Raw genomic sequence first — 25963 nt, 5'->3', positions numbered from 1 at the left:
CTCTTTATCGAGGCTTAACTGGAAAAGTCCCACTTTTGTTTTTTGATTTTCCCCCCAAGTGGGTGTTTGGGTCGGTTGGAGGGGGCGGGGTCCATCGTTTTTGGCGGATGCCAGTCGAGACCCTTTGGCTCTTTTGGACAGGAGATAAAGCGGACGCGTTGCTCTGCGGCCGGAAAAAAGTTTTGCGTCATAATAAATAATTTCAGCGCATTCGTCTGGAAGGATTAAGTGGTGCTTGTTTTGGTTTGTCACCGCTTCAAAAATAAAACCAGTTGCTAATAGATACTGTAAAAATTTAAAATTTAAACTTCAGTGGCAAAAGTCCATGGCAGAAACTGGGAAAATTGGTAATATATAAAGCTACTCACCCAAATGTTATGTATTTAAACATTTTTTCCGTACTTGAAACCAATTGCAATTAGAAAATTGAACTGCTGTAAACGTGTCTTGATAAGATTCGAATAGATTTTATCTGGGAGCCTTGCTATGATATCGGAAACTGCGCTGATAAGATGGAAAGATCTTTAAGACTTCTAACTACTGAAGCTTGCCACTGCAGCTCGAAACGTAACTAATATTTTAGTTATTTTTCAAGACGTTCATGTGAGCCTCTTTAGCTCAGTGGCAGAGCACTGGTCTTGTAAACCAGGGGTCGTGAGTTCAATCCTCACAGGAGGCAACGAATTGAGATTCAACTTTTTGCATCTGTTTCTTTATATGGACATATATAATTTCCGAAAGCAGTCCACAGATTAAAGACCTTGTTAACCAAGTAAAATCGCAAGGCCAAAAGGGAAATGTCACCCACAAAAAGCGTATACAGTTTAGATACCACCGAACTGTTGACAAAAGTAAATGTTTTACATTTTTAATTAAAAACTCACACAGACCGAGGGCAAAAACCCACCCAGGAGCAATCATGTGTGACATTATCGCTGGCAGGACATCAAGAAGTTTCCTTCACCCCCGAAAAAGCTTGGCGGTTTGGGTAAACACTGAAAACAAGAGTGGCGCGATATGCTCAAGGACTCTCCGAAGGAAGCGCCAGTTTAGACTATTAGTTGACATCCTTGTGTTGGGGGTAAATATTGACACGAATTCGTTTGAATAAAAAATCGACCCTCCTCCAGTGACTTCACAACTTTGTCTGGTTTTAATTATTTGTTTATGCTAGCTGCGGCTCCATTGCCCTCCTATTTGTTTATAATTAAAGCACTGACAATTTTCTTTACGCATTTATCGTCGGCATAAATCACTTTAATTTTGATTCCCATTCAACTCCTTAATTAAAAACCAACAAAGTGATCCGCGGCGGCAGCACACAATGCGTCTGCCTGGTGGTTAATTAATTTGGCCTTTACTCGTGGTTGAATGCAGCCATGGTTTTGGCCAATAAATCACACATAAGCTCCAGCCATGGAATTCTCCTTTTCTCCTTTCATGATTGACGGGTTACAGTTGCGTTATAGCGCAATCGTTTGGCTGAAAGTATATTGATAAAACGAAATATTCCCATTTCGAAAGTCGAAGCTGTGTCACTTGATTATACATATAAAGGAGTAAGCTGAGTATTTGGAATGTAGCAAACAGTTAATACAACATTCACTGCATTCATTAGAAAACTAATTATTATAATACATACATTTAATAAATTTTCCTTTTTTATAAATATGTTGACTTTCCTGCATACCTCTCTTTTAATCTAGTTAGCTCTTGTAAAGATCCTTAAGTATCAAACGAAATTGGTCGTGAATCAGAAGCGCCCGAAAGTATGCAACACTTTGCTGACTCAGCTTTGAAATTCGTTAAGAGCCAAGTGATTTTGACCAAGGAGGGATGGCAATTTATCACTTTAGAATGTTGAGCAAGTGTTGACTGATGAGCCCCAGTGGGCAGAGAGCTGGGTGTGGGTGGTGGCTGGTGGGTGGCTGAATCGCCGTCGCCCCCTTTTAACTTTTGAGCTCAGCACAACTGACAATTGGCCTTGCTGCTCCCCGCTGCTTCCCGCTCCGTTGGTAATTAATTTTGATGGAGGACACATTGCGCTTTGTTGGCTTAGTTCATCCACAGATGCGACCAGGTAAGGACAACTTTTTCGGTCGACTTTTTTGGGGCCGGGAATTAATCTGCATCTGGCCAGCAGCTGCGGCAGAGTACAGCATTTTTGGTGTTTTAATTTTTGCCGGTTTTTGGCTGCTCTCTGGCTGGTCCATCAATGTCTGGTGGCTGGTGGGAGCGGCTAGAAGCCAAAAGCTATTAGAGGAATTAAAAATGCATGAAGCTAAAAATGGGTTTTTGCTCTTCAGCTTTTCAGCTGAGACGCCGAGGTGCGTGGCACTTAGTTAATTAGCCCAAGATGGAAAATGCGGGGAGGTGTCTGCCCCACTTGACTGTGGCATTTTGCTTGACTTAAAATATTTCATAATTCATGGATTCAATTGTTTCCAGCCGAGTTAAATTGCATGTTTCGGTGACTGCAATTACGTCGAGCAGACGATCGCATTTAACTGTTTGTGCACTTTTGCCTGCCACGGAGGTGGGCGTGGTCGGTCGGGGCACGCCCCCAGTTCAATCTCGCCTCTGCGATCTTCTTTTTTTTTTTTTCTTTGGTGAGCGGTGGAGCGCCACCCGCACCCCTTTTTTTTCGTTTCTAATTTCTTGGGAATTAGAGTTGAGAAATTATGAACTGGCAGCTCATGCATTCACCCATTCATTCATTCATTCACTTACTTGTTCATCTCGCTTAATTGCCAAAGACAATAATGATCATGGAAAATATTATGCTGATGATGAAGACGCAGAACAAAACTCTTTATTTAGCCCCTTTGAAAGTCAGTTCCGCATGCGCCTGCAATGCCCTTTAAATTGGTGATTGTAGCTTACTATATACTTACTTAAATATTACATTTCTTAGGAAAACGTTCCTAAGAAGGTCTTCCAATTAAAGTGCTCAATATTATGCGAAATAAAATCGAAGTGCTCTATCGACCTTTGTATAACCTATGGAGTTTGAGATATGTATTGACTAAAGACCCAATTATTATTGGTATATATGTACAATGCTTTTTATTACAGTGTATTCCGAATTCGACTACTCGAGCACATTTAATATTCATCTTCGACATCTTTGCGTTGTCTCCTTCTAAGTTCTCGCTCTGCGGTTGCACTTTGCGGTTTGTGTTTGTTGTGTTCATTAATTGTTCTATTAGTTTTAATTGATGGTGGCACTTGCAAATGTACAAAGCTGAATTGCTGTGGGACAGATACGAGATACTTACTTCCCCAAGTTTGAGTGAATCCGAGAAGGGCGCAACTTGAACGGCCATCCGACCTCAGATGATAACATTTTGTGCCGCCTTTGTTGGCTCCTGGAGGTTTTTGAGGTTTTTCATCTCCTTGGCCAACCTCAGCATATTGGTCATCTTTAGGTAAGTCTTATTGATGCTGCAGATCAGATAAGTGCCGTGGCACAGTTGCCATCGCCGGCTGTTCCAGCTCGTGATTATCTTCTTTGCATGTTGGGTCAGCTGCCGATGCTAAGATGCATCTCGAATGGCTCGCGACAACGATGACGTTGCATACTGCATGCTGCATGTTGCTCGTGTGTGTGACACTTTTGCCGCAAACAATGTGTGGGGACTCCAGAGTGCTTCCTCATCCTTGGAATTCCTTGAACTTTCTTGGGTGTTGAGTGGGAATTATGGCGATAAGCGATAAACGATATGCGATAAGCCACCCGCTGGCATTGCGCTTGAGTTGCTTGCATCTTGGCACGTGAAGATGAAGAAGAAGTTGTCGCCGCGGTTTTTTGCATACTGACAACTGGTTACTTTCGTTACGGCAGCTGTATTGGCCTAAAAACCCACAAATTACTATTTGACCGGTGAACGCCAGCCTGGACAATCCGATTATCCGCTCAGTTGGCGGCTGTCCATTTGTACCAAAATCCACCCTCACAGTGCCGCAAAACTGTCGGCTAATGTCACACGCCTCTCGGTTCCAGGTCCTTTGGCCTATTGTCCTTAGTAGGGGTCATTGTTTCTCTAACAAATTGATTCAGCAAAAACTGGACAAAACGGAACATCTTGCAGCATCTTACTGGCAGAATAGCCTGCGATCTTGGCTCATAGATTAGCCCAACTCCAGCTTCCAGCCCGGGGGCATTGTCATGGAAATGGCTACCAATATCGGAGGCAATTTCTGGGACCGGGACGGGGCAAAAAGAAAAACAAACCGAACGCATTGTCCTGTGCTGCTGTATGGCTCGAATTTGTATCGCCTTTTTGAAATCTGTTTAGCACACAATGGCGTTGAAATAGTCTTATTGCTTTTTGAGTGCTATTTGCGTAAGATTTATGGTTTGATTCGAGTGCTAACCGTACACATTGGCCAGAATCGAACTTTCATAATTCATTGTGGCTTCATTGGCTGGGGAGTAGCATCAGCTCATTATGCGAAAGTTTTCACCTTTTCACCGCGGCTCAATTACCAAGTGCCTGACAGATGGGTTCAACTTCGTGATTTTGCAGATTTTCGAAACTCAATTTAGGCAACAAAACGATATTCAAATGTTGTCAAACTCTTCGATTATTCCTGCCAGAGCCTAACTACCGTTCCGAGAATGCAGACAGCCGCATAAAGGCAAACAAACAAACACCCACCTTGAGTCAACTCAGCCAAGCCGAACTCGACACCTTGGTGGACCAGGTATCCATCGCACCCACTCCCAACTGGCCCGATAAATTTCACAAATCTCTCAAATCGCCAGTTGAAGTCGCGACTCTTCAAAGACCCCAACGAACGATGTTTCGCTGGAAAAGCAGCAGAAAGCTAAAAAGCGGGAAAACTAAGAGAAAAAAAAATCCACTCACACATAGATAACTGCATTGCGAAAAGAAAACTGCTCGGCACAGAAGGCGAAGATGCAACCGTTGCCTGTATTTATGGCATTTGCATATATTTTGCATAACGCAATCGATGCCATCGACATGGAAAATATGTTGGCTTGGGCTTTCGGATTGGATTTGGGGCTTGGGTTTGGGTTTGGGTTTGGGCATAGGCCTCGTACTAAGTATTCTCCTATTCTTAATTCGGCTCGGATACAACACACATTTGCATAGAGATGCGCATAGATTTGCTGGAAAATGATTGTGTGTGCAGTTACTAAGTATAAGATTCAGTTGGCCTTTCTGCCTGCCATTTCCCACCGGCGAAAGTTGGCCAAAATGAGCGGCAGCGAACCGCCCTCAATAAGCTCGAAGCCGAGCTAATGTATTTATGTATTCGCGAAAAATGATAATTAAGTCTACTTGTCGTCTATCTGCAAAATAAAATCTAAACAAGATATTTTTCATGTTCAAAGTAAAACTTTTCCGCTACAACCAAAACGTGCGCGCCCTAAAAAACCAAAAACTCAAAACCAAAAAAAAAAAAAATATGAAAAACCAAAACCCAAAGCCAAAGAAAAGTCAAGAGGGGCGGGTCTCTGTCGCCAAGTAGTGGCTGTATCCAGCGAATATCTGGCTGAGATATTAATATTTAAAATTCAGTAGCAAACTTTTGGCACGTTATTGTTTGACTGTGGAGCATTTCTGCTCCGGAGATTGTTATCAAAACAATTTCTGTTTGCTGTGCTAGCTTCAGATGCAGATAGCGATGCCGAATAAAAGATTTTGTTTGCCCTCGCCCGCGAATGGGGGATTTCTTTATTTTTTGTTAAATTCAGTAGCTGGCAGTGGCTTGACCCGGCAACTGAACTCAAATTTATTTTTTTTTTTGTTTCTCCTGGCAAATTGCACTGCAGCCAGGTTGATTGTCTTCAGCGGCGGGCAGCAGGCAGCAAAAGGCAATAATCAACGACAGGCTGCCACCGAGAGCAAATAAAATAAAGTCATGTTGCGGCTGCAACTGCAAGTTTGTTCAATTTGTTAGCCAAACAAAGTAGACATTAATTGAACCCGGAATCGCTGCTCCACAACTAAATGGAGTAATAAATGCGGCCAGTCCGTATGACGGCACTTCGTTGTGTTCGCCTCCAAATTCTGTTCATGCCGCACGTTGCAAATGCAATAATTTGCAACACGTTCGGCTGACCAACACATCATCATCATCTTCGCGAATATCTCAGGTTGTAAGCCCAATGGCAATGCCATCGGCAAAATGCAAAGGAGCCGAATTGGTCGAGAGGGGCGGCAATCAACACCTGTCCGCGTTGCAAGAAGCCCTTTTTGCAGAACCACTCGAACGCATAATTTAAGCCGGCTCTATTACACGTTGCCTCTCTCTTGTAATCCGTGACGATCGATTGCCTGGTGATATCCTCGGTCATGCAATTAAGTAATGCTGCTCCTCCGTGATTCCATCGAGGCTCCCCATCTTCGGATGACGACCATTGAGTGTGCTCCCCAGATGTGAGCCGAGTGCGGCAAATTCAAATTACATTTATTACGATCTGCTTTAATCTGGTTATTTAGTTCACTTATCGACATCTTCGTCGAGCAGTCGGGCAAATTTGTTAAAAAGATATTGGCATTTATGTTGTTATTAGGTTTTATTAATGGTTGCGTTTCTGGCGGTTCCATTTCGAGCTTTTGATAAGCCCTGACACCGCACATCCCCCCCGTCCACTCAGGGTCATTTTCACGTCGCGCAATCGCAGAATCCCATTTCCAGCTAACAGAGATTCCCATTCCGAGCCCATTTCTGGCCGCAATCAGTGGTAGTGATGATCGCGTGTGGCATCTTTATTTTGCATTAAAACAAAAATCTTGAGACATGATTATTGAGTATGATTATATGATGTACATGAGTGATACTGATGGATTGTACCATGTATCATCATGGATCATTTAATATAATTAGCAGCAACGATTAATTACCATGCTGATCTGTTGAATGCACTAAGTATCTTAATACTTCGTGTCACGGCACGCGGCCATATCCGATCGAAGTTTTGGTAAAAATAGCTGCGCAGATTTTCTTGGTTCTCGGCTAGCAGCTTTTCAGCATTTTCCTTCGGTCTCACACAGCGCGCACAATTGACGCGTGTTGGCGATTGCCATTGCTCGTACCTTTCCATTTAATGGTGTCCATATGATTCACGGCCCTCCGTTCCGGACCCCAGAAAGCTGGCCGCAACAACAACAACGGCAACGAAAAATTCGTTAAATACAATTGGATTTTTTGTGCAGCTTTTCTGCCGCACTGACGACGTGGCTGGGGACGTTGATGATGTGCCTCTGCCACCACCTCCTCGGGATCTTGGGATCCCTCCGTTGGCCCGGGAATCGTGCAATCGCTGCAGCACAGGCACAGGCACTTGGCTTTAACTTTGGCACTGGGTACTGGCACTCCCCCGCGGTGTGGCTCCATACCCCGCTCCCCGCCGGCTGCCCCACCCTACCCTTTACAAAAACAATTGCAATTTTCAACTAATGCTTATTGCTGGAAATCAGTTTAGGAAAAGCCAAAGGAGTCTGCCTCGCCGTATATGTGTGTGCACTCGAAAGAAAAAATATCTGAATGTGTGTTAAGTTGATTGTTTGTTATTTAATTACTATAATATTTATTCAAATACATAAAATGTAAATATAGTACAGTTTTAGCAAGGGAGCTCCCTTTGGAACTCCTATGCTCACTTGTCCAGTAATACCCAATTTTTTCGAGTGTACTGCAATAGGCTGGATTAGGAGTTGGTGCCGGGGATCGAAGTCATCGACAAAGTCACCGTCACAGTCACCTGGGCTGAACTCTGGGCGAACTCTGTGGCTGCTCGCAGAGCAGAGCAGTTGGAAAAGCCGAGTCCAGTCCACTAACAGTCGCCCCTTTGATGAAAACTGTAAATTTACGAACTTTACTTTAATCACCAAACATGAATCGCGCACAGCATGAAGCTGCCGGGGCCCGATTCTGATACCAATCCTGTGGCAGCCCTCTGGCCCCCAATTTCCCCCCTTCCCCCTCTCCATATATACACCATATCCTCCAGCTCTGGGCCACTCTCTTCTGCTTCATAATCATCATCTGCATCGTCTTGGTCTTCTGCCTCCGCTGTTTTTGTTTCTGGTTACTTGGTTTTGGGTGTCGAAATCGCTCGTCAGTCTGTGTGTAAGTTATTTAACTTTGCTTGCTTTATGAAATTTAATAATTTATATTGTAGATTAATTGGGTTTAATTAAGTGGTAACGATATGAAATCATGGATTGGTGGTGAGATTGTCTTATCGGCTGGTAGTAGAGGGAAATGGAAATCATAGTTTATGCTTTCTTAGTATAAATAACATTTAAACTCTCAAGATAGAACGATCTTAAAGGTGCAAAAATTCAATATTCTCTATCCCCACAAGCCAACGTTAAAAACCCGTTCGACAAACACAAGCAGCTCCATAAACTAAGTTGAACAACTTTAGCTGTTTGCATGTTTCAGCTGGCTGAGTGAAAATATTTCTTAGCATTTCGACGCATGTTCAGAGTTTTGTTTGCTGTCGTTGTTTCCATGTTTTGATTTGCAACACGCCGGGATCCTTTTGTCCTCCGGTCAGCAGGAGTAGCCAGCCGGGCCAAAGGGAAAGGACGAGGAGGGGCGGAGCTGGCTAACGCAACAGCAGGCGATAACAGGGAGCAGGAAGGCGCTCATTGACTTTGCCCTCGAAGTTGTCATTTGGTGCGTCTACTGCTGCTGCTTCCGATAACCAAAGGCAGGCACAAGTTCCACACTCGAAAAAATACTAAATGAAATTGGATATATTTTTTAAAAAATATTAAGAGATAATAAGTAACCAAGGAAGTAACATGGGAAGAACCGGACATTTAGATGCTTAAGTGCGTTCTTTCAACAGTTTCTTGTATTTTCATAGAAGTGAGTAAGATTTTCTCGAACTGCAGACCACATACCTATGGATGTGGGGCTCCTCTCAGCCATTCCGTGTCGCAGCATGTTGTCAGTGTTTATGTCCATGCTTTTTGGGCATTCTTCTGTTCATTCGGTCCATTCTGCATTCTGCATTCTGGGCAGCCTCTCGATTTGTTTTGTTTTGCTTCTGATTCTTATTCTGTTACTGTGTTCGATTCCACCTCCACATCCACATCCAATTCCGAATCCGTATGCGATTCTGATTCCGATGCTGGTCTTTGTTTTGCTCTTTTGTGTCGTCAATTGGTCGAGTGCGTGCCTGGCTGCCATCTCTGTCGTCCGTCGAGTGTTTATGCCTTTGTTTTGACTTCGGCTTGGACTCGATTTTGTATCCGATAATTTATTGCCCGACTTGTGCCAAAAACAAAAAAAAAAAAAAGAAGGAAAAAGTCGAAATAAAGAAGAATGAAAGATAGTCCGAAGTCGGAGGAACCGAAAGGGAAAAGGATATGTCGTGTGCCCAGAGAGATATGCGGGACTCCCAATTGCGGGTCCTCGAAAGGCCAATGCCAACACCTTCGCATCGCATCCGATCACATCGAGCATCTGTTACTACTTTGGTAGCCTCTGATTTTGGTCACTTTTGTGACCGGGCGATGCTGTTGTTGTAACAACTTTGTTGTGTCCTCTGTTTATGGGCTGCTCGTTGGCCAGTAACCTCCTCCGGCCCTCCAATTCCGAATGCCGAATCCCGATACCCGTGAGGGCCCAACAATGGCCACAAATGAAAAATCCACTTCGACTCATTGTGTCGCCTGTCACCTGGAATTAGTAACTACAAGTATGTTAAAAGGTTCATTCATGTTGCGCTTGTTTTGACTTTTGTTTCGCGCCATCCTCTCAGCCTTCCTGAAAGACATTTGTAGTTCTCGGCTTAGTTTTGGTCTGGGATTCGTTCTGGGGTCCCCGACATCTCGGTGCATCCGTGGTATCAGTTTCGCTCAGCAGCTTCACGGTGTTCCCTTGTCTGTAAATTGATAGCCAGCCAAAATAGTCCGCATATTTGCCATGAACAATTTGAGCTCGAGAACATAAAAACCGTAGCAGGGAATGCATTTATACAACCGTTGCACTTTAAAATCTTTTTATTTCAGACGAAATTGATACATTGCTCCAATTTTAAAGAATTTCAAATTACTATTAATAAAATAATGTAAAATAAAATAAACTTAAATTGTTTCAGGTTCCATTCGGTTTTCGTTTCAAGTTTATTTATGCTGGTGCCACAACATTCCACGATGACTCCAATGCGTTATCTTCAGCACCTAAGATCTGTGGGGTTCTAGTTTTCCTACTTTGGTTGATATCTTCTATGCCCTTATAGCTTATAAAACGGGTCGGATAGGTTTCAGTATTATACTCCGCAGATCCGCTAATGGCAATTGCCAAGTCGGTGCGCTTTTGAGAAATGCTTAAAGCGTGAGTTAGATCATTGATCTCTTTGAGATTAGTGGGGGTCCAGGCTTTGATGACAGCTTCTACGGAGTAATATCTATTTTCCTGGGTCTGGTTGAACAAAGCCAATTGGTTATCTAAGAATGACAGTTTTCTGATGGAAGTTTTCGTTAGATTTCTAACCTCGGGAACGTTCTTTAGTTCAATTAGAGAATTAATTTGCGATTTGTTCAGATTGTCAAACGAATCCTCTAAGCTATTTACTTTTGGCTCGATATATCCAAGGAGAAGTTGATTTACAAAGTTGAGTCTGTCATCCAATCCTTTTGTTCTGCGCAGAATTTGTCCTTGGGTAACGTTAAGTTTATCTACGAGGTTCCTTACACGATCTTTATTCTGCTCTTGGAGCCTAGTTAAATCTGATACGGCTTCGATTGATCGGTTGGCAAAAATGTCTAAGTTCTGAAAAGAGGTGACAACGCCTCGAAGAAGTTCCACTTCCCAAAGCAGAAGTTCCTGTGTCTGGTTTCGGAGAAGTTCCTCGGTGACTTCGATTGCATCAAGGTACTCTGCCTGGTTGTCCAGCTCAGCGTCTATTTTCCAGTTAATTGCGCTGACAGCATCAAGCTGAGTATTAAACCGATCTAGGGCTCCTGCATTTTCAGCCAGGAGTGCAAGAATTATTTCTTCTTCTGATGGTTGTTCAGTGGTTGTAGTGGATTCAGTTGTGGTAGTTGGCGAATCTTCCGTTGATACCGAAGTTGTTGTGTTATTTGTTGTTGAACCAATTGTTGTGGAAACTGTTGTTGGTGAAGACGAGGTGCTGGTCTCAATTGATGTGCTCCTTGTAGTCGTGGAAGACTCGGTTATAGATTCTGTTGTGGTGAAATCAGATGTGTTTGGTGAGGAGGTGATAGAATCGGCTGTGGTTGAAGTAGTTGTGGAAGTTTCATCCTTTTTGGTGGAACCCGATGTCGTAATTTCGTTAGTCGTAGAATCGCTTGTGGTAGAATCAGTTGTTGATAAAGAAGTTAGTCTGGAATCTGTTGTTGAAGCTGATGTTGTCGGAACAGTTGTGGTTTCAGTAGTTGTAGAATTATTTGTGGTGGAGTCACTTGTCGATGGAGAAGTTGTGGATGTTGTTGTCGTTGAAGATGTAGTGGAAACAGTTGTTTTTAAAATTCTCGTTGAAGCTTGAGCTGTGGTTGAAGACAGGGTCGCAAAATCGGTTGTGGTAGATTCATCTGTGGTGGAATCATTAGTCTTTGAATGAGATGTGCTGGAATCAGTTGTTGTTGTAGCTGTCGTTGAAGAGTGAGTAGATATTGAGGCCAGTGTTGTGGAAGTCGTTGTTGTTAATCCGTCTGCGGTATATTCACGGGTTAATCCAGTCTTCGTAGAACTTGTGGGGATTGAAATTGGCGTGGCTGTAATGATTGGAACATCAGTAACTCCTTCGGATTCAGTATTGGCCACTTCGTCAATATCCTCAAAGTCCACAAATTCCTCCACTTGATTGAAGGGATCTGCTGCAAAAGCAGCCCCCGTAAAGATCAACAAAAGAGTTGCAATTGGAAGAAACATTTTCAGACCGCACTTAATGCTTGTTCTTATAAAAGAACTAAAAGTTTAACTGCCATTTGATGGCCTTCACCCCAGCTTAAATACACTTTACATTGCCGCCCACGTTCACGTTTCGGTCTCAGGTGGCAGGTGTGCTATCTTCAACCGCTTTCTGATTCTCAGCATTCTTTTTCTTGTACCGTGCACTTTTTCTTTTATCGGTTTTATGCTGTGCTTTATGGGTCAGCTTGTACAGCACGAGTTTGATGTTTGAAGAAGCCACCGATTCTGGTTCATTGTACTTGCAAATGTAGACAAAGAAAAGAAAAACAAAGAGACACATGGCTAGATTTCCACAAGCGACAATTGCGGAATATCCATCAATAGGAAAGCTAACTATTAACCACATAAAAGTCAACGCCAGTCACATGGGGGTCACACTCAAAGTCAAATTTTAATGAAAAAGTGATTCATCATTTAAGCGGCTGCATCAATTAATGGCCAACGGGGTGAGTGGGGCGCAGAAGGGCGGGCCCCTCAATAAGCGGGTCAAATTAGAATAAATAGTTACACAAACAAGCAGACCCCTTTGCTCTCTCTGGCTCGCTGTAAAGGGGCGGGGAATTATTGCAACAAATCAAAAAATTAAAAATAAATAAAAATGAATTGAATAATTTGGGTCACCAATATATGGCTCTCTCCCTGAGGCGCACAATGCCTACGGAATGGGTCGAGTCAAGATGATGGTGGTCGCTTTTGGTGGTTATATGGGGATTGGGTTGGTTTGGGTTGGGTGGGTAGCTTTCAATATTCCTCATTAATTAATTGCCGCATAATTCATGTATTGCATGCTGCATGGATGTACTCAGAAAAATTACTTAGGTATTAGAAATAAGCTCAAATTACAAAAATATTTTGTCAAGTGGAATTTAGAAAAAGTTACCATTTGACACAATTTTTTTGGGAATTCAGATTATTAATCAAAAGTAGTGTTTGATAAAAATTAAAAAATTATTAAATGAAATCACAGACATACATTTAAATAATTAATGTTAATGATTTATAGAAGTATATCTTGTGTTACAAATTAAATTTGGACTCCGATTTTTATCATCAGTTTTCTTTTCCAGTGTTGGAGAAGAACTTTTGATGCACGTTCTTTTCGCTATTGAAAACCATGAAAATATTTGGAAATGGGCCTATGTTTCGGGTCCGTTCCGACTTCTTATGCTGGTTGACATTTAAACCCATTTCGATCGCGGCAGTATGGGGCTGATCCGTTGGGTGGATGGGAAAGGGAAGAGGATGAGGAGCTGGGAGCTCGGCATGCAATTATGCATTCATCAAGATTATGACACGACATGCAAGTTCCTCTTGTGTCTTTAGCAGCAAATGAATTTGTACTTGGCTGTGGGTGTTGTTCTTGTCGCAGTTTTTGCTGTAGCCTCCAGTGTTTTGATAGAACAATTTTGCCGCGGGCCATCTATTTTTTTCCATTTTACTGCAGGCTGTGGTGGCAGCACACGCGATTTGGAAGCGGCGCGTAATTAATCGTCAAATGAGTTTAATTGTTTATGTCTCTCGGTCGCGTCTGTGAACTGAATGCGGTGTCTTCAGATGACTTTCAGATAGGAGATGGCAGAATGGCAGAGCACATCGAAATTTGGCTCACAAGCACTTAACTAAGCAGTTTAACTAATGGCCTGAGCTAAAAACAAACTGTGCTGCGGATTAACTGGATTACTTGTATTTAATTTATTTATGGATGCAAGCCATCTTTGGTATTTCCTAATGATACATTTTAATTTTTTCCGAACAAAGCTATCGCCTAACAAGCTCTATTAGTACGCGAAATTAGAAAATTACGAACCAGCAGCAGGGAAAATTAGAAGAGCATTTAGAAAAAACAATTTCAGCTATGCGGGGTGCAAAGTCACCGGAACTGGGGAACCCTGAATCCTGCTTCCTGACATACGCCGTGGTTCAACATTCATCATCATCCAAGTGCAACCACAGTGGATGTGGCTTCCCGCTGATTAAAGCAAAAAACAACAAAATTAACAAAAAATTTGCATTTTAATACAAAAATTTTGGGCACGAGCTAAAAGAAAAAAAAAAAGATGTGCGTAGCACCCAGTTTCGGTTTTTCCACAGGGGCTGAAACAAAAGAAGAGCTAATAATTTTATCAGCGACAAACAGTTGACAAAATCAGCAAAATTCTTCTTTTTTTTCCAGCCAGGTCCTGCATCCGTTTCGCCTGGAAACTTAAATTAACTGTGAAAGAGACCACGCAGCCAAGACATTTGTCTTTTCCCACTCCCCCCAGCCAGGATTTTCCGCGACTAGTGGTTAGTGGTTAGTGGTGGAGTGTTCTTGGGAGTCGGAGTCTGTCCTGGAGATTATTAATCATCTTTTGTGCGCTGCTTTTCGTATGCCTCATTGCAGGGTCCTTTCCTCCTTTTGAACTTTCTGTCTTCTCCAAGTCTGAGCTGCTGACTCCCATTCCCATTCCCGTTCCGTTTATTTGCCGCATTTTCAGAGGAAATCCTTTTCTAAGGAAATTATTTTGTTTTTTTCTCTAGCCATACTTTGTATACGGTCTTAGATGCTGGCTAATGAATTTCGCTTGATAAAGAACTTCATAAATTTTCAACTTAATTAAGCGGCACCGCCTGTCAGTCGGCAGCTTAGAACGTGAGAGAGACTTGTGCGTGTGCTACTTTTGCAAAAAAAAAAAAAAAAATTGGATGACAAGGTGGTTATGATGATATGAGAATGGTTCTTCGGATTGATTTACAGATGTAGCTGGTAATTAAGATTGCTAAGATAGCGCTTAAAATGTCAGTCAGCACAATCCATAAATCTTCAGATGCATGGGGTCACTGGGATAGGAAAACATATCCGGGATATATGTATGCATAAATATAACTATATATAATCTTATTCGCATTTCCTCATACTTTTAAGCCCTAGAGTTATTTTCCGATTTCGTAATCTCTAGGAAGTGTGCCAGCAAGCCAGCAAATTGATCAAAGAAAGCCTTCAGCTCTCTTCCCGTGTTTTTATCTTTGCCTTGTTGGGCTTAAAGCGTTAATTCGTAATTTATGTGTCACACAAATCGAAATTGAATGCCAGGCTAAATTATGGAATATTTATCATTTCACACGGGCCCAAACGAAGTGAGCCAAAAGTTAGCCAACGGGCATACGTACATATAAAGTCAATCGGGGCCAAGAAACGTTTGTCAATTCGAATTACGAATTACGAATTACGACAAAGTGCGCTTAAGTTATGTGCATGTTTCGTCTGTGGTGGAGAAAGGAGTCGGTATTGGCCATAAAGTTGGGGTCCCATTTTAAGGGACCGTCCCTCCAGGTCGCCAAGTGTGGTGTCTGCTAACCGTAAACCGTAAAGCGCGAAGCGTGGACAAAGAGTGAAATATTTATAACGTTTGCATACACAGAGTGTCGAGGAGGAATGGATGCAACTGCCGGCGGCCGTTGGCCAATGTCCAATGTCCAATGTCCATTGGCTGGCAATCCCTCCCTGGAGCGGTGGCAAGTGTTAATTGGAATCAATTTGATAATCTCCTCACCCGATCCACGGATATTCAGTGTATTCGAATGGCTGCGGGTCCGGAGTGCAGACCAACTCTGCTGAGTTCATGATAATTTCGCGGATGTGCGATTTTGATTGAAAATTACGCTGTGGGGGGCTCAATGCTCGACTGGCCGAGTGTTTCCCTTTTATCGCAACAAAGAACATAATTCAAGGTGAATTAATTTAAATGCCAATTTATTGCCAAAACAGGGACCCTGAATCCGTGAGCCTCTCTGTGTTAAATGGAGCAGCCTGGAACGGGTCAAGAATAACTGTATATATGCAAGCGACAGATTGATCATAAATATGGCTTTAAGGTAGGCGAATTTTGTTGTGAAGTTCTTTGCTTGATAAATTTGTTTTGACCGCGAGTTTTACATTCTTGCCATGTTGGTAACAGGATTTTTAACAATATGAAATACAAAGAATAATTCATATAGGAAATGTATTCCGGTTATTTTTATATCAAGGAAATGGCTTATACTTTATAAAGAACTTTTATTATGAATCCTGCCTTGGTTTAAAGGTAAGCTTTTAATAATGCAATATCCTGGGCATCATAATCTTGCGTCTGATCCCATCCTCACTGAACTTCTAATTAAGCCAGGAGTAAGGGTCGCCACAATCCCCAATGAAATGCCACCCATATAGCTGGTGGCAAACCCACCCGCAAGGCTGACATGTGGCTGATTAACATATTATGCGACAAAGTGCCACTGGACACACCACACACAGATACAGATACAGGCAACTGTGGCAATTCAACGCCTGTCACTGGCTGTTTGCGCAGATAATTCACGCCAACGCCAAAACAGAGCTAAACCAAAAAGTGGCTGGGGGCGGCGAGTCGAATCCAGATACAGATACAGATTCGTACTCGGACTCAGATCCAGATTCGGATCAGTGAGGCCACAGAGCGAGTTTGCATCGGTTTTTCGGGGTAATTGAAAAAGTTACGTCGACTTTTGTCGTTCTGTCTGGCTGCAGGAGTATCTGGTGTATGGGATATGACGATTGCTATCGATGTCAGCGATAGGTGAGTGCGAGACAGTCGGCTTGCCTTATGGGCCAATTAAGGGTTAAACATTTTGCATATGCAGTCTCTGTGATTTGCATAATTTCGGGTTGGTGTATCTCTATCTCTAACTGTATCTGTATCTGTGGGTCGTATCTGTATCTGGCGATGTTGGTGTCCAATTTCATTAGCAACGTCCAGTCCCCAAAGCGAACCTTTCAATTTGCTGGATGTTTTGAAATGGAACTTTCAGGCTATCTGTCAACGAAATGTGTGTGTGCTCGTTCGCCAGATCCCAGCCTTTTTGTCACATTTACGAGCATTTACATAAAATGAAATTGAATACGTTGAACATTTTTGGACATGTGGCCAGGAGGCAGGACAACAACCCTCTCGCAGTCTCCTTTTGTCATAATTTAATTAGTAAAGGTAACAAATGAATCGTAACCCCATCCAGACATTCGGTACCCCGATTGTGTTTGACCCCATCCCAGCTTCTTGAGGGACATAATAAATTTCTGGCCATTTCGCACAAGTCATAAATTAGGCATTTGGAATTTGTTTTCCAATTACACATATTTCACACCGCATGCCAAATAATTTAGCTTCACTGTCAGCCAGTCGCGAACAAAAAAATGGTCGAGAGAGAATCGAAAGCTATTTCTATTTGATAATTTATAACGCACGGCAGCCGTACGTACGGACCAGGCTGTACAAGTACAAATTGTCAAAAGTGTTTTGCATCTCGAGAGGCGGCCAAGGACCACCCATGGTGCTCTGCCTCCCCCTCTTAACCCGCTTTCCTGACCCCAACTCCCAAAGATCGCCGCCACGCGACTCGTAACGAGTCACAAATTCGCATTGCAATTGACCAGACTCGGCGCAGTCTCCCATCATAATTTCTCGGCCAACAACACCTTCCTGGCCCCAGAGTCCGGTTTTACAGCAATCCTCCTCGGGGGGACAGAGATTCGGAGGAATCAGAGAGATGCGGTGTTCCAGGGGAGGGGGCATCTGCCACCCGCTTCGCCAGTCCATGGCATTTTGTGCCACCCAACTGGCCGCTTATTTTTGCGTATTAACGCGCGAAATAATATTTTATTTTGACCATCGTCAAAGGATTGAAATATGTCCGCTAATATCTTAGGGTCTTTGTGCCGGCTTTGTGTGTTCAGCGGATCGAGGACCATAGACTCCACATATCTGCATTGCATGCATTCTCCGACCTGGAGGCTTATATAATTATTCTTTCCTTTCATAGGAAGTGCGCTTCGTATGTGAATGGTGAAGAAAATCGACAAGATCAAGGAACTTGACTATCTACTATTAATAAGCTTTTCATTTTCTAAAAACTGAATTATAAAATTGTTTAAAAATAACTTCATAGAGAACTGTAAAATACTGGCCATAAAGTACAACAAATTACTCATATTCGTTTTTATTTGCACCGCAAAGAGTATTTTCGTATAAGTACAATACACTTTTTTATGCCCCTTCTAATATCTAGTGACAATTGACCTTTATGCCAGACAGACATAAAACTTGTCGCGCATTATATGACCATTAAAAGATATTAAAAAGATTTTATGTGAAAACGATTACCTAGATTTTTGAATCGGCGTAAAATTTGACTGTGTGGATTCTGTAACATTCAAGCTAAATTAAAAGATTGCGACAGGCCACTTTAACACTGCTTAAATATATTAAATTATTCTCAGTTCTTGCTATATTTAATATAAAAAAAAAATATACAATGACCACAATTTTCCGCATAATTTTGCATAGCTCATTTATGGCATCCTAAAGACAACAATTTTGTGGTACGAAATATAGTTCACGGGCACACCTCCTCGCGCGGAAAATTGCGATTCTTCAAGCCAAATTCCCACGTTCCACCACCGCAAGACAAGACCAGGCCAAAAAGGAGAAACAAGCCGAGTGCGAATGCAAATGCAACTGCTGTGGATCAATCATGTGCCTAGAGCCAAGTACTCGGTACTTGCCTTCATCCGATCAGCACCACTCAAGAGCAAATAAGTGTTGAGTGTGGGGGGGGATTGGGTTTGGTATGGAGATGGGGAAATAGTAGTTGAAGCAACCGTTACCTTCTTGGCCAATTGGTCACAAAATCTTAACACCTCCTTCAAGGTTGGGGATGATCAGATGCTCAGTTGATCGGATGGTAATGATCGGATCGCAGTCAGCTCACTGATCACTCAGTGGCGGCCATTAAAGTCAAATCATTTTTCACATTTAGATGCCGGCCGTTGAGCAGCTGGAGGATCGTCGTACAGTGAAGCCTAGTGCGGCACGGCGGCTTCAATTGATGCCCAAAATCCGAGTCCATCCATCTGAAATTGCACCGATCACGATTCGTGGGGCTATGGGGGGTGGTGCATTAAAGTGAAGTGAAATATATTCGATGGCAATTGCGATGACTTGGCCATCGTGTTTCTGGTACTGGAACTGAAACTCCAACTGGTACTGGGACTGGGCTTACATAAAAGTAATCAAATCAACACCTTCATCAACTCCTTTGGCTACGCTCCAACCGCAAAGTGCCTTCCTTATTTCGGATCTTGGGCCAATTTGGGTTTGGTAATTTTTCTCCCTGGCAACTTTGGAGCCCGGCTGTGGAGCAGTGGCGATCGGCTGTCGATCAAATTGTTATTTTCGATATCTAATTTGTCATTTGCGGCAGCGGCAATTTGCCCATTGGGCTGGATATCGGGTCTTAGCCTGGCCTTAACTTGGTTTGACTCCAAGCTTGAGCTTGGCTACACGCTGTCTGCAAATGCACGATCCTTGGGATGGACAGATTGGGCTTTGCCCGGGGCGAACTAGGGAATCCCGGCGATTATCTTGTCGGCGCGTGAAATTCCCCAGCCCCAAGCTCCGGAGGAATTGACCCGCAATTGATACCAATCCACGGCAATCCATTACAGAGGCTAAGCGCACAAGTTGCATGTCTCATTATTGGCAATTTCAGAGCAGTTCGGGTAATTGCCCTCCGCGAATGCGGTTTCAGCCCGGTTTTGCGAGGTGGGTGCTTGCATCGGCATGACTTGGGCATTTATTCCGGCAACACATGGTATTTGGTTGCATCACGTACCGCTTAATGCCCAGATATATTCGTACATATGCCCGCTTTGAGGAAGTTGTCCAGGAAAGTTATGAAAGTTTCCCTAGTTCAGCGGTCATCAGATGAGTGTTTCTGGGTTAAAGATCAGTTCGGGGTGTGTAAATGTTTTCGAATCGGAATTTTAGTGGAAAGCGGCTTAAGTCTCCTAGTTGAAACTAGTCAAGGGCATAAAGTAATTTAAATAACTTAAATAGGCTTACTAATTTTTAATCCTTTATAATAAAATTAACAATTTAAAAAGTTGTCTGGTAATACTTCCGAATATGAAACCACCCTTTCCAAATTGTTTTAAAAAAGCACATATTTTTGTTGAAATAAAATGAATTTTATTTAACATAATTTTTTTTTCAATTTTTTTGGTGACGAAAATAACTGAATGCTAATGCATTTCATTGAACGCAATAATCATTTCGTGTGCTGCTGATACTGATGTCTGTCTAACGTGATGGGTCTACAATCGGTGATAAGGACACGTATTTAAACACTCACGATTAATCACACTCTCGCCGACACTCGCTTTTTAATTACAACTGCATTCATTATTTGTTATCAGTAGGTTTACTTTATTAAAAACATTGAAATCACTCTTAAAACTGTATTTACACGTGTTTACGTGATGCATTTAATAGGCAATCAAATTGTTTTAATATTTATTTATACTTAATTTGTATTTACATACGTTTTGTTCGATTCATACTATGTTTTACTTTTTAATACGCATTTCATTTGAGTACTTGTCTTATGTACAATTTGGCTGCAGTTGCTTCGAAATAGTGTTCTTACCCCAAGAAAATGATACCAAACAAAAAATGCAAACACAATAGAGGATTCATTATAAACGCAAATTTTTATTATTACAAAATATAGAAAACTTTTCATACTCTATACACATAAATAAGATAATGCTTAAGCTTACGAAAAAATCGTTTAAGAACTGAAACTTGCACTGAACATTTTGTGTTTTTACTCGTAATGGTTACTAAATAAAAAATTCGCTAAATTTTGCATTCGTATTTCAACAATTCGGCCTTCCCATACAGAAGCATCTTTGAGATACATCCGCCGAGAAAAACCAGTCGAGAATCGAATGTTTATAAATTTTAAATTTTACTTAAAGTAAAAATAAAATTGCTAAAGCACACATAAAAATTGCCACACATCAAGTAAACATAGCTTAAAATTTTTGGTATATTTCTGCAAACCACTGGGAGTAGAGTTTCGTTTATATATTCATATATGTACTATATACGTGTATATGCTACATTACATATATAAATATTTTAACTATCTTTATGTTTTGTCTTTTGAAAGTGTTAGGGGGGATTTTTCTCTTTCCACAATTCTTATTTTTTCATTGATTTTTTCAAGTGTTTGTGGTCTAAAATTAAGTAGAACTCAGTGCCATTTAAATATTATACACATTCATATGTAAAGACGTTTTTTTGGCGCCTTCTTACTTTTTTTGGGGGCTTCACTTTTGAAGTTCTCTTGGATATGTCAGCTGAGATTGGTTTTGCTCACAGCTGGGGTGGCCTAGAGAAAAACTTGAATTTTTCGAGGAGTTATGTACAAAGTTACAACAAAAGCTACAAATGGAAAATTAGTCAATTAAGCTACGCGGCGCTCATCCTCCAACTTTTTTTTTTTACATTTTTCAATTGTTTTTTTTTTGGGGTTTTATGGTTTTTGTGGTAGTGGTGGGGGCGGGGCGGGGTATCTACAAGGTTGGTTTATAGCCCCATTTCTAGATGCATAAATAATTACACTACTTGACATCCACAATGAGAGGAACTTCGCTGATATCGATTAAATTTGGCGGCGATTGTTGCTGTTGTTGCTGCGCGGCTGTTGCTGCTGCAGTTGCTGTTGCTGTTGCAATTGCAGTCGCAGTTGCTGTTGCTGTTGGGGTCGATGAGGCAGATGACAGTGAGCCAGACGAGGATGAGGAGGGCATTGCTGCTGCGCCGTTGCTGTTGCTGCTGCTGTTGTTGCTGCTGCTGTTGCTGCTGCCCGCGAGCAACATGCGCTGGTGATGTTGCTGCAGGCATTGATTTGCATTGACTGCAGCAGCGGCCATCATCATGGTGGCGGCATCGCAGTAATTAGACAGCATCGTTGTGGTGTTCACCGTGGATGTGGCTGCTGTCGCTGGTGTCGCATAAGCGGTGGCTGGCGTGGTCATATAATCGGTATTGCTATTGCCACTACTGTGGATGCTGTTGTTGGACCCACCGAAAAAACTGCCTGCACTCATATGATTGCCGACATTGTTGTTGCTGTTGTTGCCGTAGTTGTTGATCTGCTGATTGCAAATGCTGCCGCCGCTGCCGTTGTTACCGTTGTGGCAACCGCTGATGCTGCTGCTGCTGCTGCCGCCGCTGCCGTATGTTTGCTGCATGACAGCAACATTGGCGAGCTGGTCATGACTGGCAGCGACAACGTTGTGGCTGCCACATCCAACGACTCCGCCACCGCCTCCACTACCGCCACCGCCACTGCCACTGCCCCCGCCGCCGATGCCGATGCCGCCTCCGCCGGAATTGATGTTGAGCGTTGCAGCCGCCACAGCTGCGGCCGATGATCAAGTTGTTGTCAATTGGCGCCACATCGTGTGTCACATCGAAGGCAGATAGGGCCAGGAGAAACTGTTGCCGCTCAGCAGCATATCGCGTATCAGCGTTTCAATTGGCGTTTTTCCGACTAGACGCACAAAAAACAATTGCTCAATGACCTAACCGAAGAAAAAGAACGTAAGGCAAAACAAAGATTTTTATTAGGAAAGATATTTAATACGAGTATTTCAAATATTTTATAAAATTTCTATCTCCAGTCTAATTCCAGTATATTTTGAAATTGCCAGCTGTTGTCTGTTTCAGCTTTACAATTTGTATTTTCCCCTTTTCTTGATATTCCAAGTACCTCATATTTAATCTTTTTTGACGATTTATTGTGTAATAATTAGCTAGATAATAAACTTACTTGTGAGGAGACCGTTCGCAGCGATGGCAGTCTGAGAAGCAGCTTGCCGAATCTCGTGGGCTGGTTGGGATACTGGGTCCGGCAGTATTCCTCGAGGGCGCACTGCGACTTCTCTTGCAGGGATTCAATGTGCGTCACATCGGACAGGCCGCAGGCATCTTAAAGATAGGCATAAAGAAAAGAAACTGATCAGTTCGCGGATTCACAGTTATGAATGCAAATACATGGTCGATACTCAAGGGGGCAGTTCACCTGGCGCCGGCAGAGAGTTTCCAACTCTCGAGTCTGCCTGTCACGTCAAACCAATAACCGAACATGAGCCGCTGCCACGCCCACAACGGCTCAGTTCAATTGCGCTGAGGCTGAGCACACTGAATAGCACAAGACAAGGCAACAAGACACAACGGCAGTGGATCGATGACGAAACGGGGAGATTACGTCATGTCTATTTGATTTATGTTCAATTGAAGTCGGTCGGTCTACTGAGAAGCGAACAACAAGCGAGTACAACACTTGGGTTAATTAAATTCGGGAAAATTAAGCCGAAAGACAACGCCCTGTCCCCGCGAAAACTATACGATACCAATGGATTTTCCATCTTGTCGGCCGCTAGCCGTGGCATTTAATTACAGCGATGCTAGATTGCGCATACGCAGCGTGTGCCGTCGAGTGTTAATTGCCAGGCACCAAAAGTTTGCTTATCAATTGCCGCTGTTAAAGCATCAACAAAAACGGCAACGAGCGGTTCTTCTATTTTTTATACTCAAATACTGAAATACACACATATACATTTTTGTTGTTGTTTGAAATTCAAATTAGACATCAGCACTTGTAAATTTGCATAGCTTCAAAGCATTTCAAATGGTCGACGTTGCTGTTAAGAATGGCGTTTCGAAATTGCATATGAAATTTTGTTTGCTTAATTAGTCACTGCACACACGAGGACTCTATTACGCAAGCGAAAAACTAAGACCTGCAGCTGATATATCATTTTGCAGTCGAGCAGACCAAGCTAATGATTGGGCCATTTGCCATTTGCCAACCGATATCATCGTGATGTGAGCTCATATATCCGATTGCCGAACTCTCTCGCCTGTGATTGCATGGCCAGTTGTCTTGGTCTTAAACTGCATGTCGTTAATGGCACTCTGGGCCGTATTGGCCGCACGCAACTCCGAATCTGAGCTGGCCATAAAAGACGAGTGTGTCAGCTGAAAGCCAAAACCAAAGGCAAGATCTGTTCGATGATTGGTTTTGGCTGGCAGATAAAGTAAAATGTTCGACGGCAGTTATCATATAAATTTGCCGTGCTTTGCCCCCACACAAAGCGCGTAAATCAAGCTAAATGATTTGTCGCCAGCGGCAACAGGAATTCAATTAGCCATTATTAACTATTCGGTTTCATAAACAACGGCCAAAAAAGAAAAAAAAAAAACGAGGTAACTAGAGGTAATGGTAATAATCGTGAAGCTCTGGCTATACAAATTAGACATGGTCAGTCCGTCGAGCTCAACGAATCACTTCATTGGCCATGGCCATAATTGTCAATTGACTTTCCATTAGCTTGGACGAGATCCAAAGGATCCAATTGGGGGGAGTCATAAGCACAGACGGCGGAGGAAGTGGAAATTGTGCCAGGGCAGGCATTGAACATTTTTAGTTTCATTGAAATGCATCGCAGATGACGAGGACTCGGGATGCGGAGGAGTGGGAGTTGCATGCTCAAAGTGAAAGACATTCCACATCCAGGTCGGGCTCCACTCTGGGGAAGCACCAGCCCAGATCGGAGCTTTCTCGAGGGGTTAGCCTCGTCTCTGGGTTTTAATTTTTTGGCTTTGACTCTGGCTTTTGTTAACTGTTTTTGGCTTGTAGTTATGTACCCTAAGACGAGCTTGGCTTCGATTTGTATTTGTGTGTTTGGTTTTCAGTTTTCAGTTTTCGGCATTCAGTGTTCAGTATTCAGTTTTCAGTATTCGGTCGGTTTTGGGTCGTCGCAGTTACTAACTCAGCGAGGGAGAGATCGTGACCGCGTGTTTTAAATGCATAATGACCGTAAAGTAGTTGGTTGCCCAACCAACCAACAGCAGACATATCGAAAAAGGAGCAACAGGAGTTGGGGGGGCTAAACTGTTTAACAAAATTATGAATTGCTGCATTATATTTTATTAGATTTGTGTTCTTTATGGCTCCAGTTCTGGCCAAGCAGCAGGTCGTGCCGCGACCGCCAGAAACAGTTATAACTTTATTTAGTTTTAATAAGGATCGGGTCGTGTGGGGTCAACTGTGGAAAAGGAGTTCCGCTCTATCGACTGCATCTAAATTTTGAGCAAACAGTGACTCCTCCGAAAGGCTGGCAGAAGGGAAAACCCAAAACCTAATATCGAAACGCGCCCTTAATGATTCTAATCAACTCAAGTCTGCCCCGGCCCAAAAGTTACTGTTAATTGCCAGCCAGAGTCTCAGGCTTCGGGGCACGTCGCTGGCAATTTTCAGGGGGAAAAGTAGCGCAGGCGATCAATGAGCGCCACAAAACGATTTGAGCGGTGCTGCTTCGAGCCGAGACTGCTGCTTCAAGTCAGGCGAAAAACACACACAGAATGTTGGTCAAAAAGTGTGGCCAAGACATGAAAGCTACAACTCTTAACAACTGCAACAAACGACAGCAATCAGAGGGGGCTGGGACTGGAGCGGGATGCAGCTGCAGCTTGAGCTGGAGCTGAAGCTGGAGGAAGATGCACCATTGCCAGGCAAGGTGGTGAGGTGGTCCCAGCCAGGTAAGTTTGCCAGCCAACGAAGCAGCCAGAGGAGCAGACATGTCGTCAATGCGCTGCAGAAGATCTAGTAAGTCTATACCCGGTATTTTACTACCGCGATCGTGTCTCGTCTCCCACAATCTTCAAGCTGGAGACCATGGGTATGGGCATGGGTATGGGCATGGGTATGGGCATGGGTATGGGTTTGGGTATGGGCTGCGCAGCGATTGATCGGCTGCAGTTTATGGACTCATGCAGCCAATTCAAATGCAATTGCAGCTTGCCAGTCGGTCCAGGGTCTCAGCCAGCGAGACCACGAACTCCATGCCACACACGCCCCCTCGTGAGTGGGGCTAAGCTGATCGGGGCTTGCACTGAGAAAAAGCATATAGCTTCAATACAAAAAGTTTGAAAAGAATTCGACATTTGATAAGGTGTGGAGAAGATCTGATAACTGATTGTTAACAAATAAAGTCGTAATTAAAACCGATAGGTCCATCAATACCAATCAAATTAACAATATACTTTTTGAGATAATTCAAAGTTATATTTCCTTATCTATTTCTTTCAGTGTAGTGAGGCCAAGCGACACACACAGCGTTTTG

At 42.9% G+C, this 25963-nt stretch overlaps 2 protein-coding genes and 1 non-coding gene across 6 annotated transcripts in view; 1 reads left to right on the top strand and 2 right to left on the bottom strand.

Moving 5' to 3' along the window:
* Nucleotides 1-607: 607 nt before the first annotated feature.
* tRNA:Thr-TGT-2-5 (transfer RNA:Threonine-TGT 2-5) lies at nucleotides 608-679 on the top strand. Its single transcript has one exon. It is a non-coding gene; the product is annotated as a tRNA-Thr (tRNA).
* A 9443-nt stretch (nucleotides 680-10122) lies between these two features.
* On the bottom strand, nucleotides 10123-11889 carry CG4066 (uncharacterized protein; the record flags this gene model as incomplete). The annotated part of the gene is made up of 1 exon (NM_141917.1): nucleotides 10123-11889. The coding sequence occupies one exon, from the start codon at nucleotides 11887-11889 to the stop codon at nucleotides 10123-10125; it is 1767 nt and encodes a 588-aa protein (NP_650174.1).
* An 8567-nt stretch (nucleotides 11890-20456) lies between these two features.
* svp (seven up) overlaps nucleotides 20457-25963 on the bottom strand; it is a 44049-nt gene continuing 38542 nt past the window's right edge. For all 4 annotated transcript variants that reach the window (NM_169459.2, NM_001382014.1, NM_079601.3 and 1 more), the window contains exons 4-5: nucleotides 22606-22763; nucleotides 20457-22357 (exon numbers count right to left, since the gene is read on the bottom strand). In NM_169459.2, coding sequence (NP_731682.1) covers nucleotides 22241-22357; nucleotides 22606-22763 — 275 coding nt within the window. In that variant the 3' untranslated portion in view covers nucleotides 20457-22240. The remainder of the gene's footprint in view (nucleotides 22358-22605; nucleotides 22764-25963) is intronic.

This window comes from Drosophila melanogaster, chromosome 3R (genome assembly GCF_000001215.4).
Source record: "Drosophila melanogaster chromosome 3R".
NCBI lineage: Eukaryota > Metazoa > Arthropoda > Insecta > Diptera > Drosophilidae > Drosophila > Drosophila melanogaster.
Note: the sequence above shows the minus strand (reverse complement) of the source record. Positions and strands in the feature narration are given on the sequence as shown.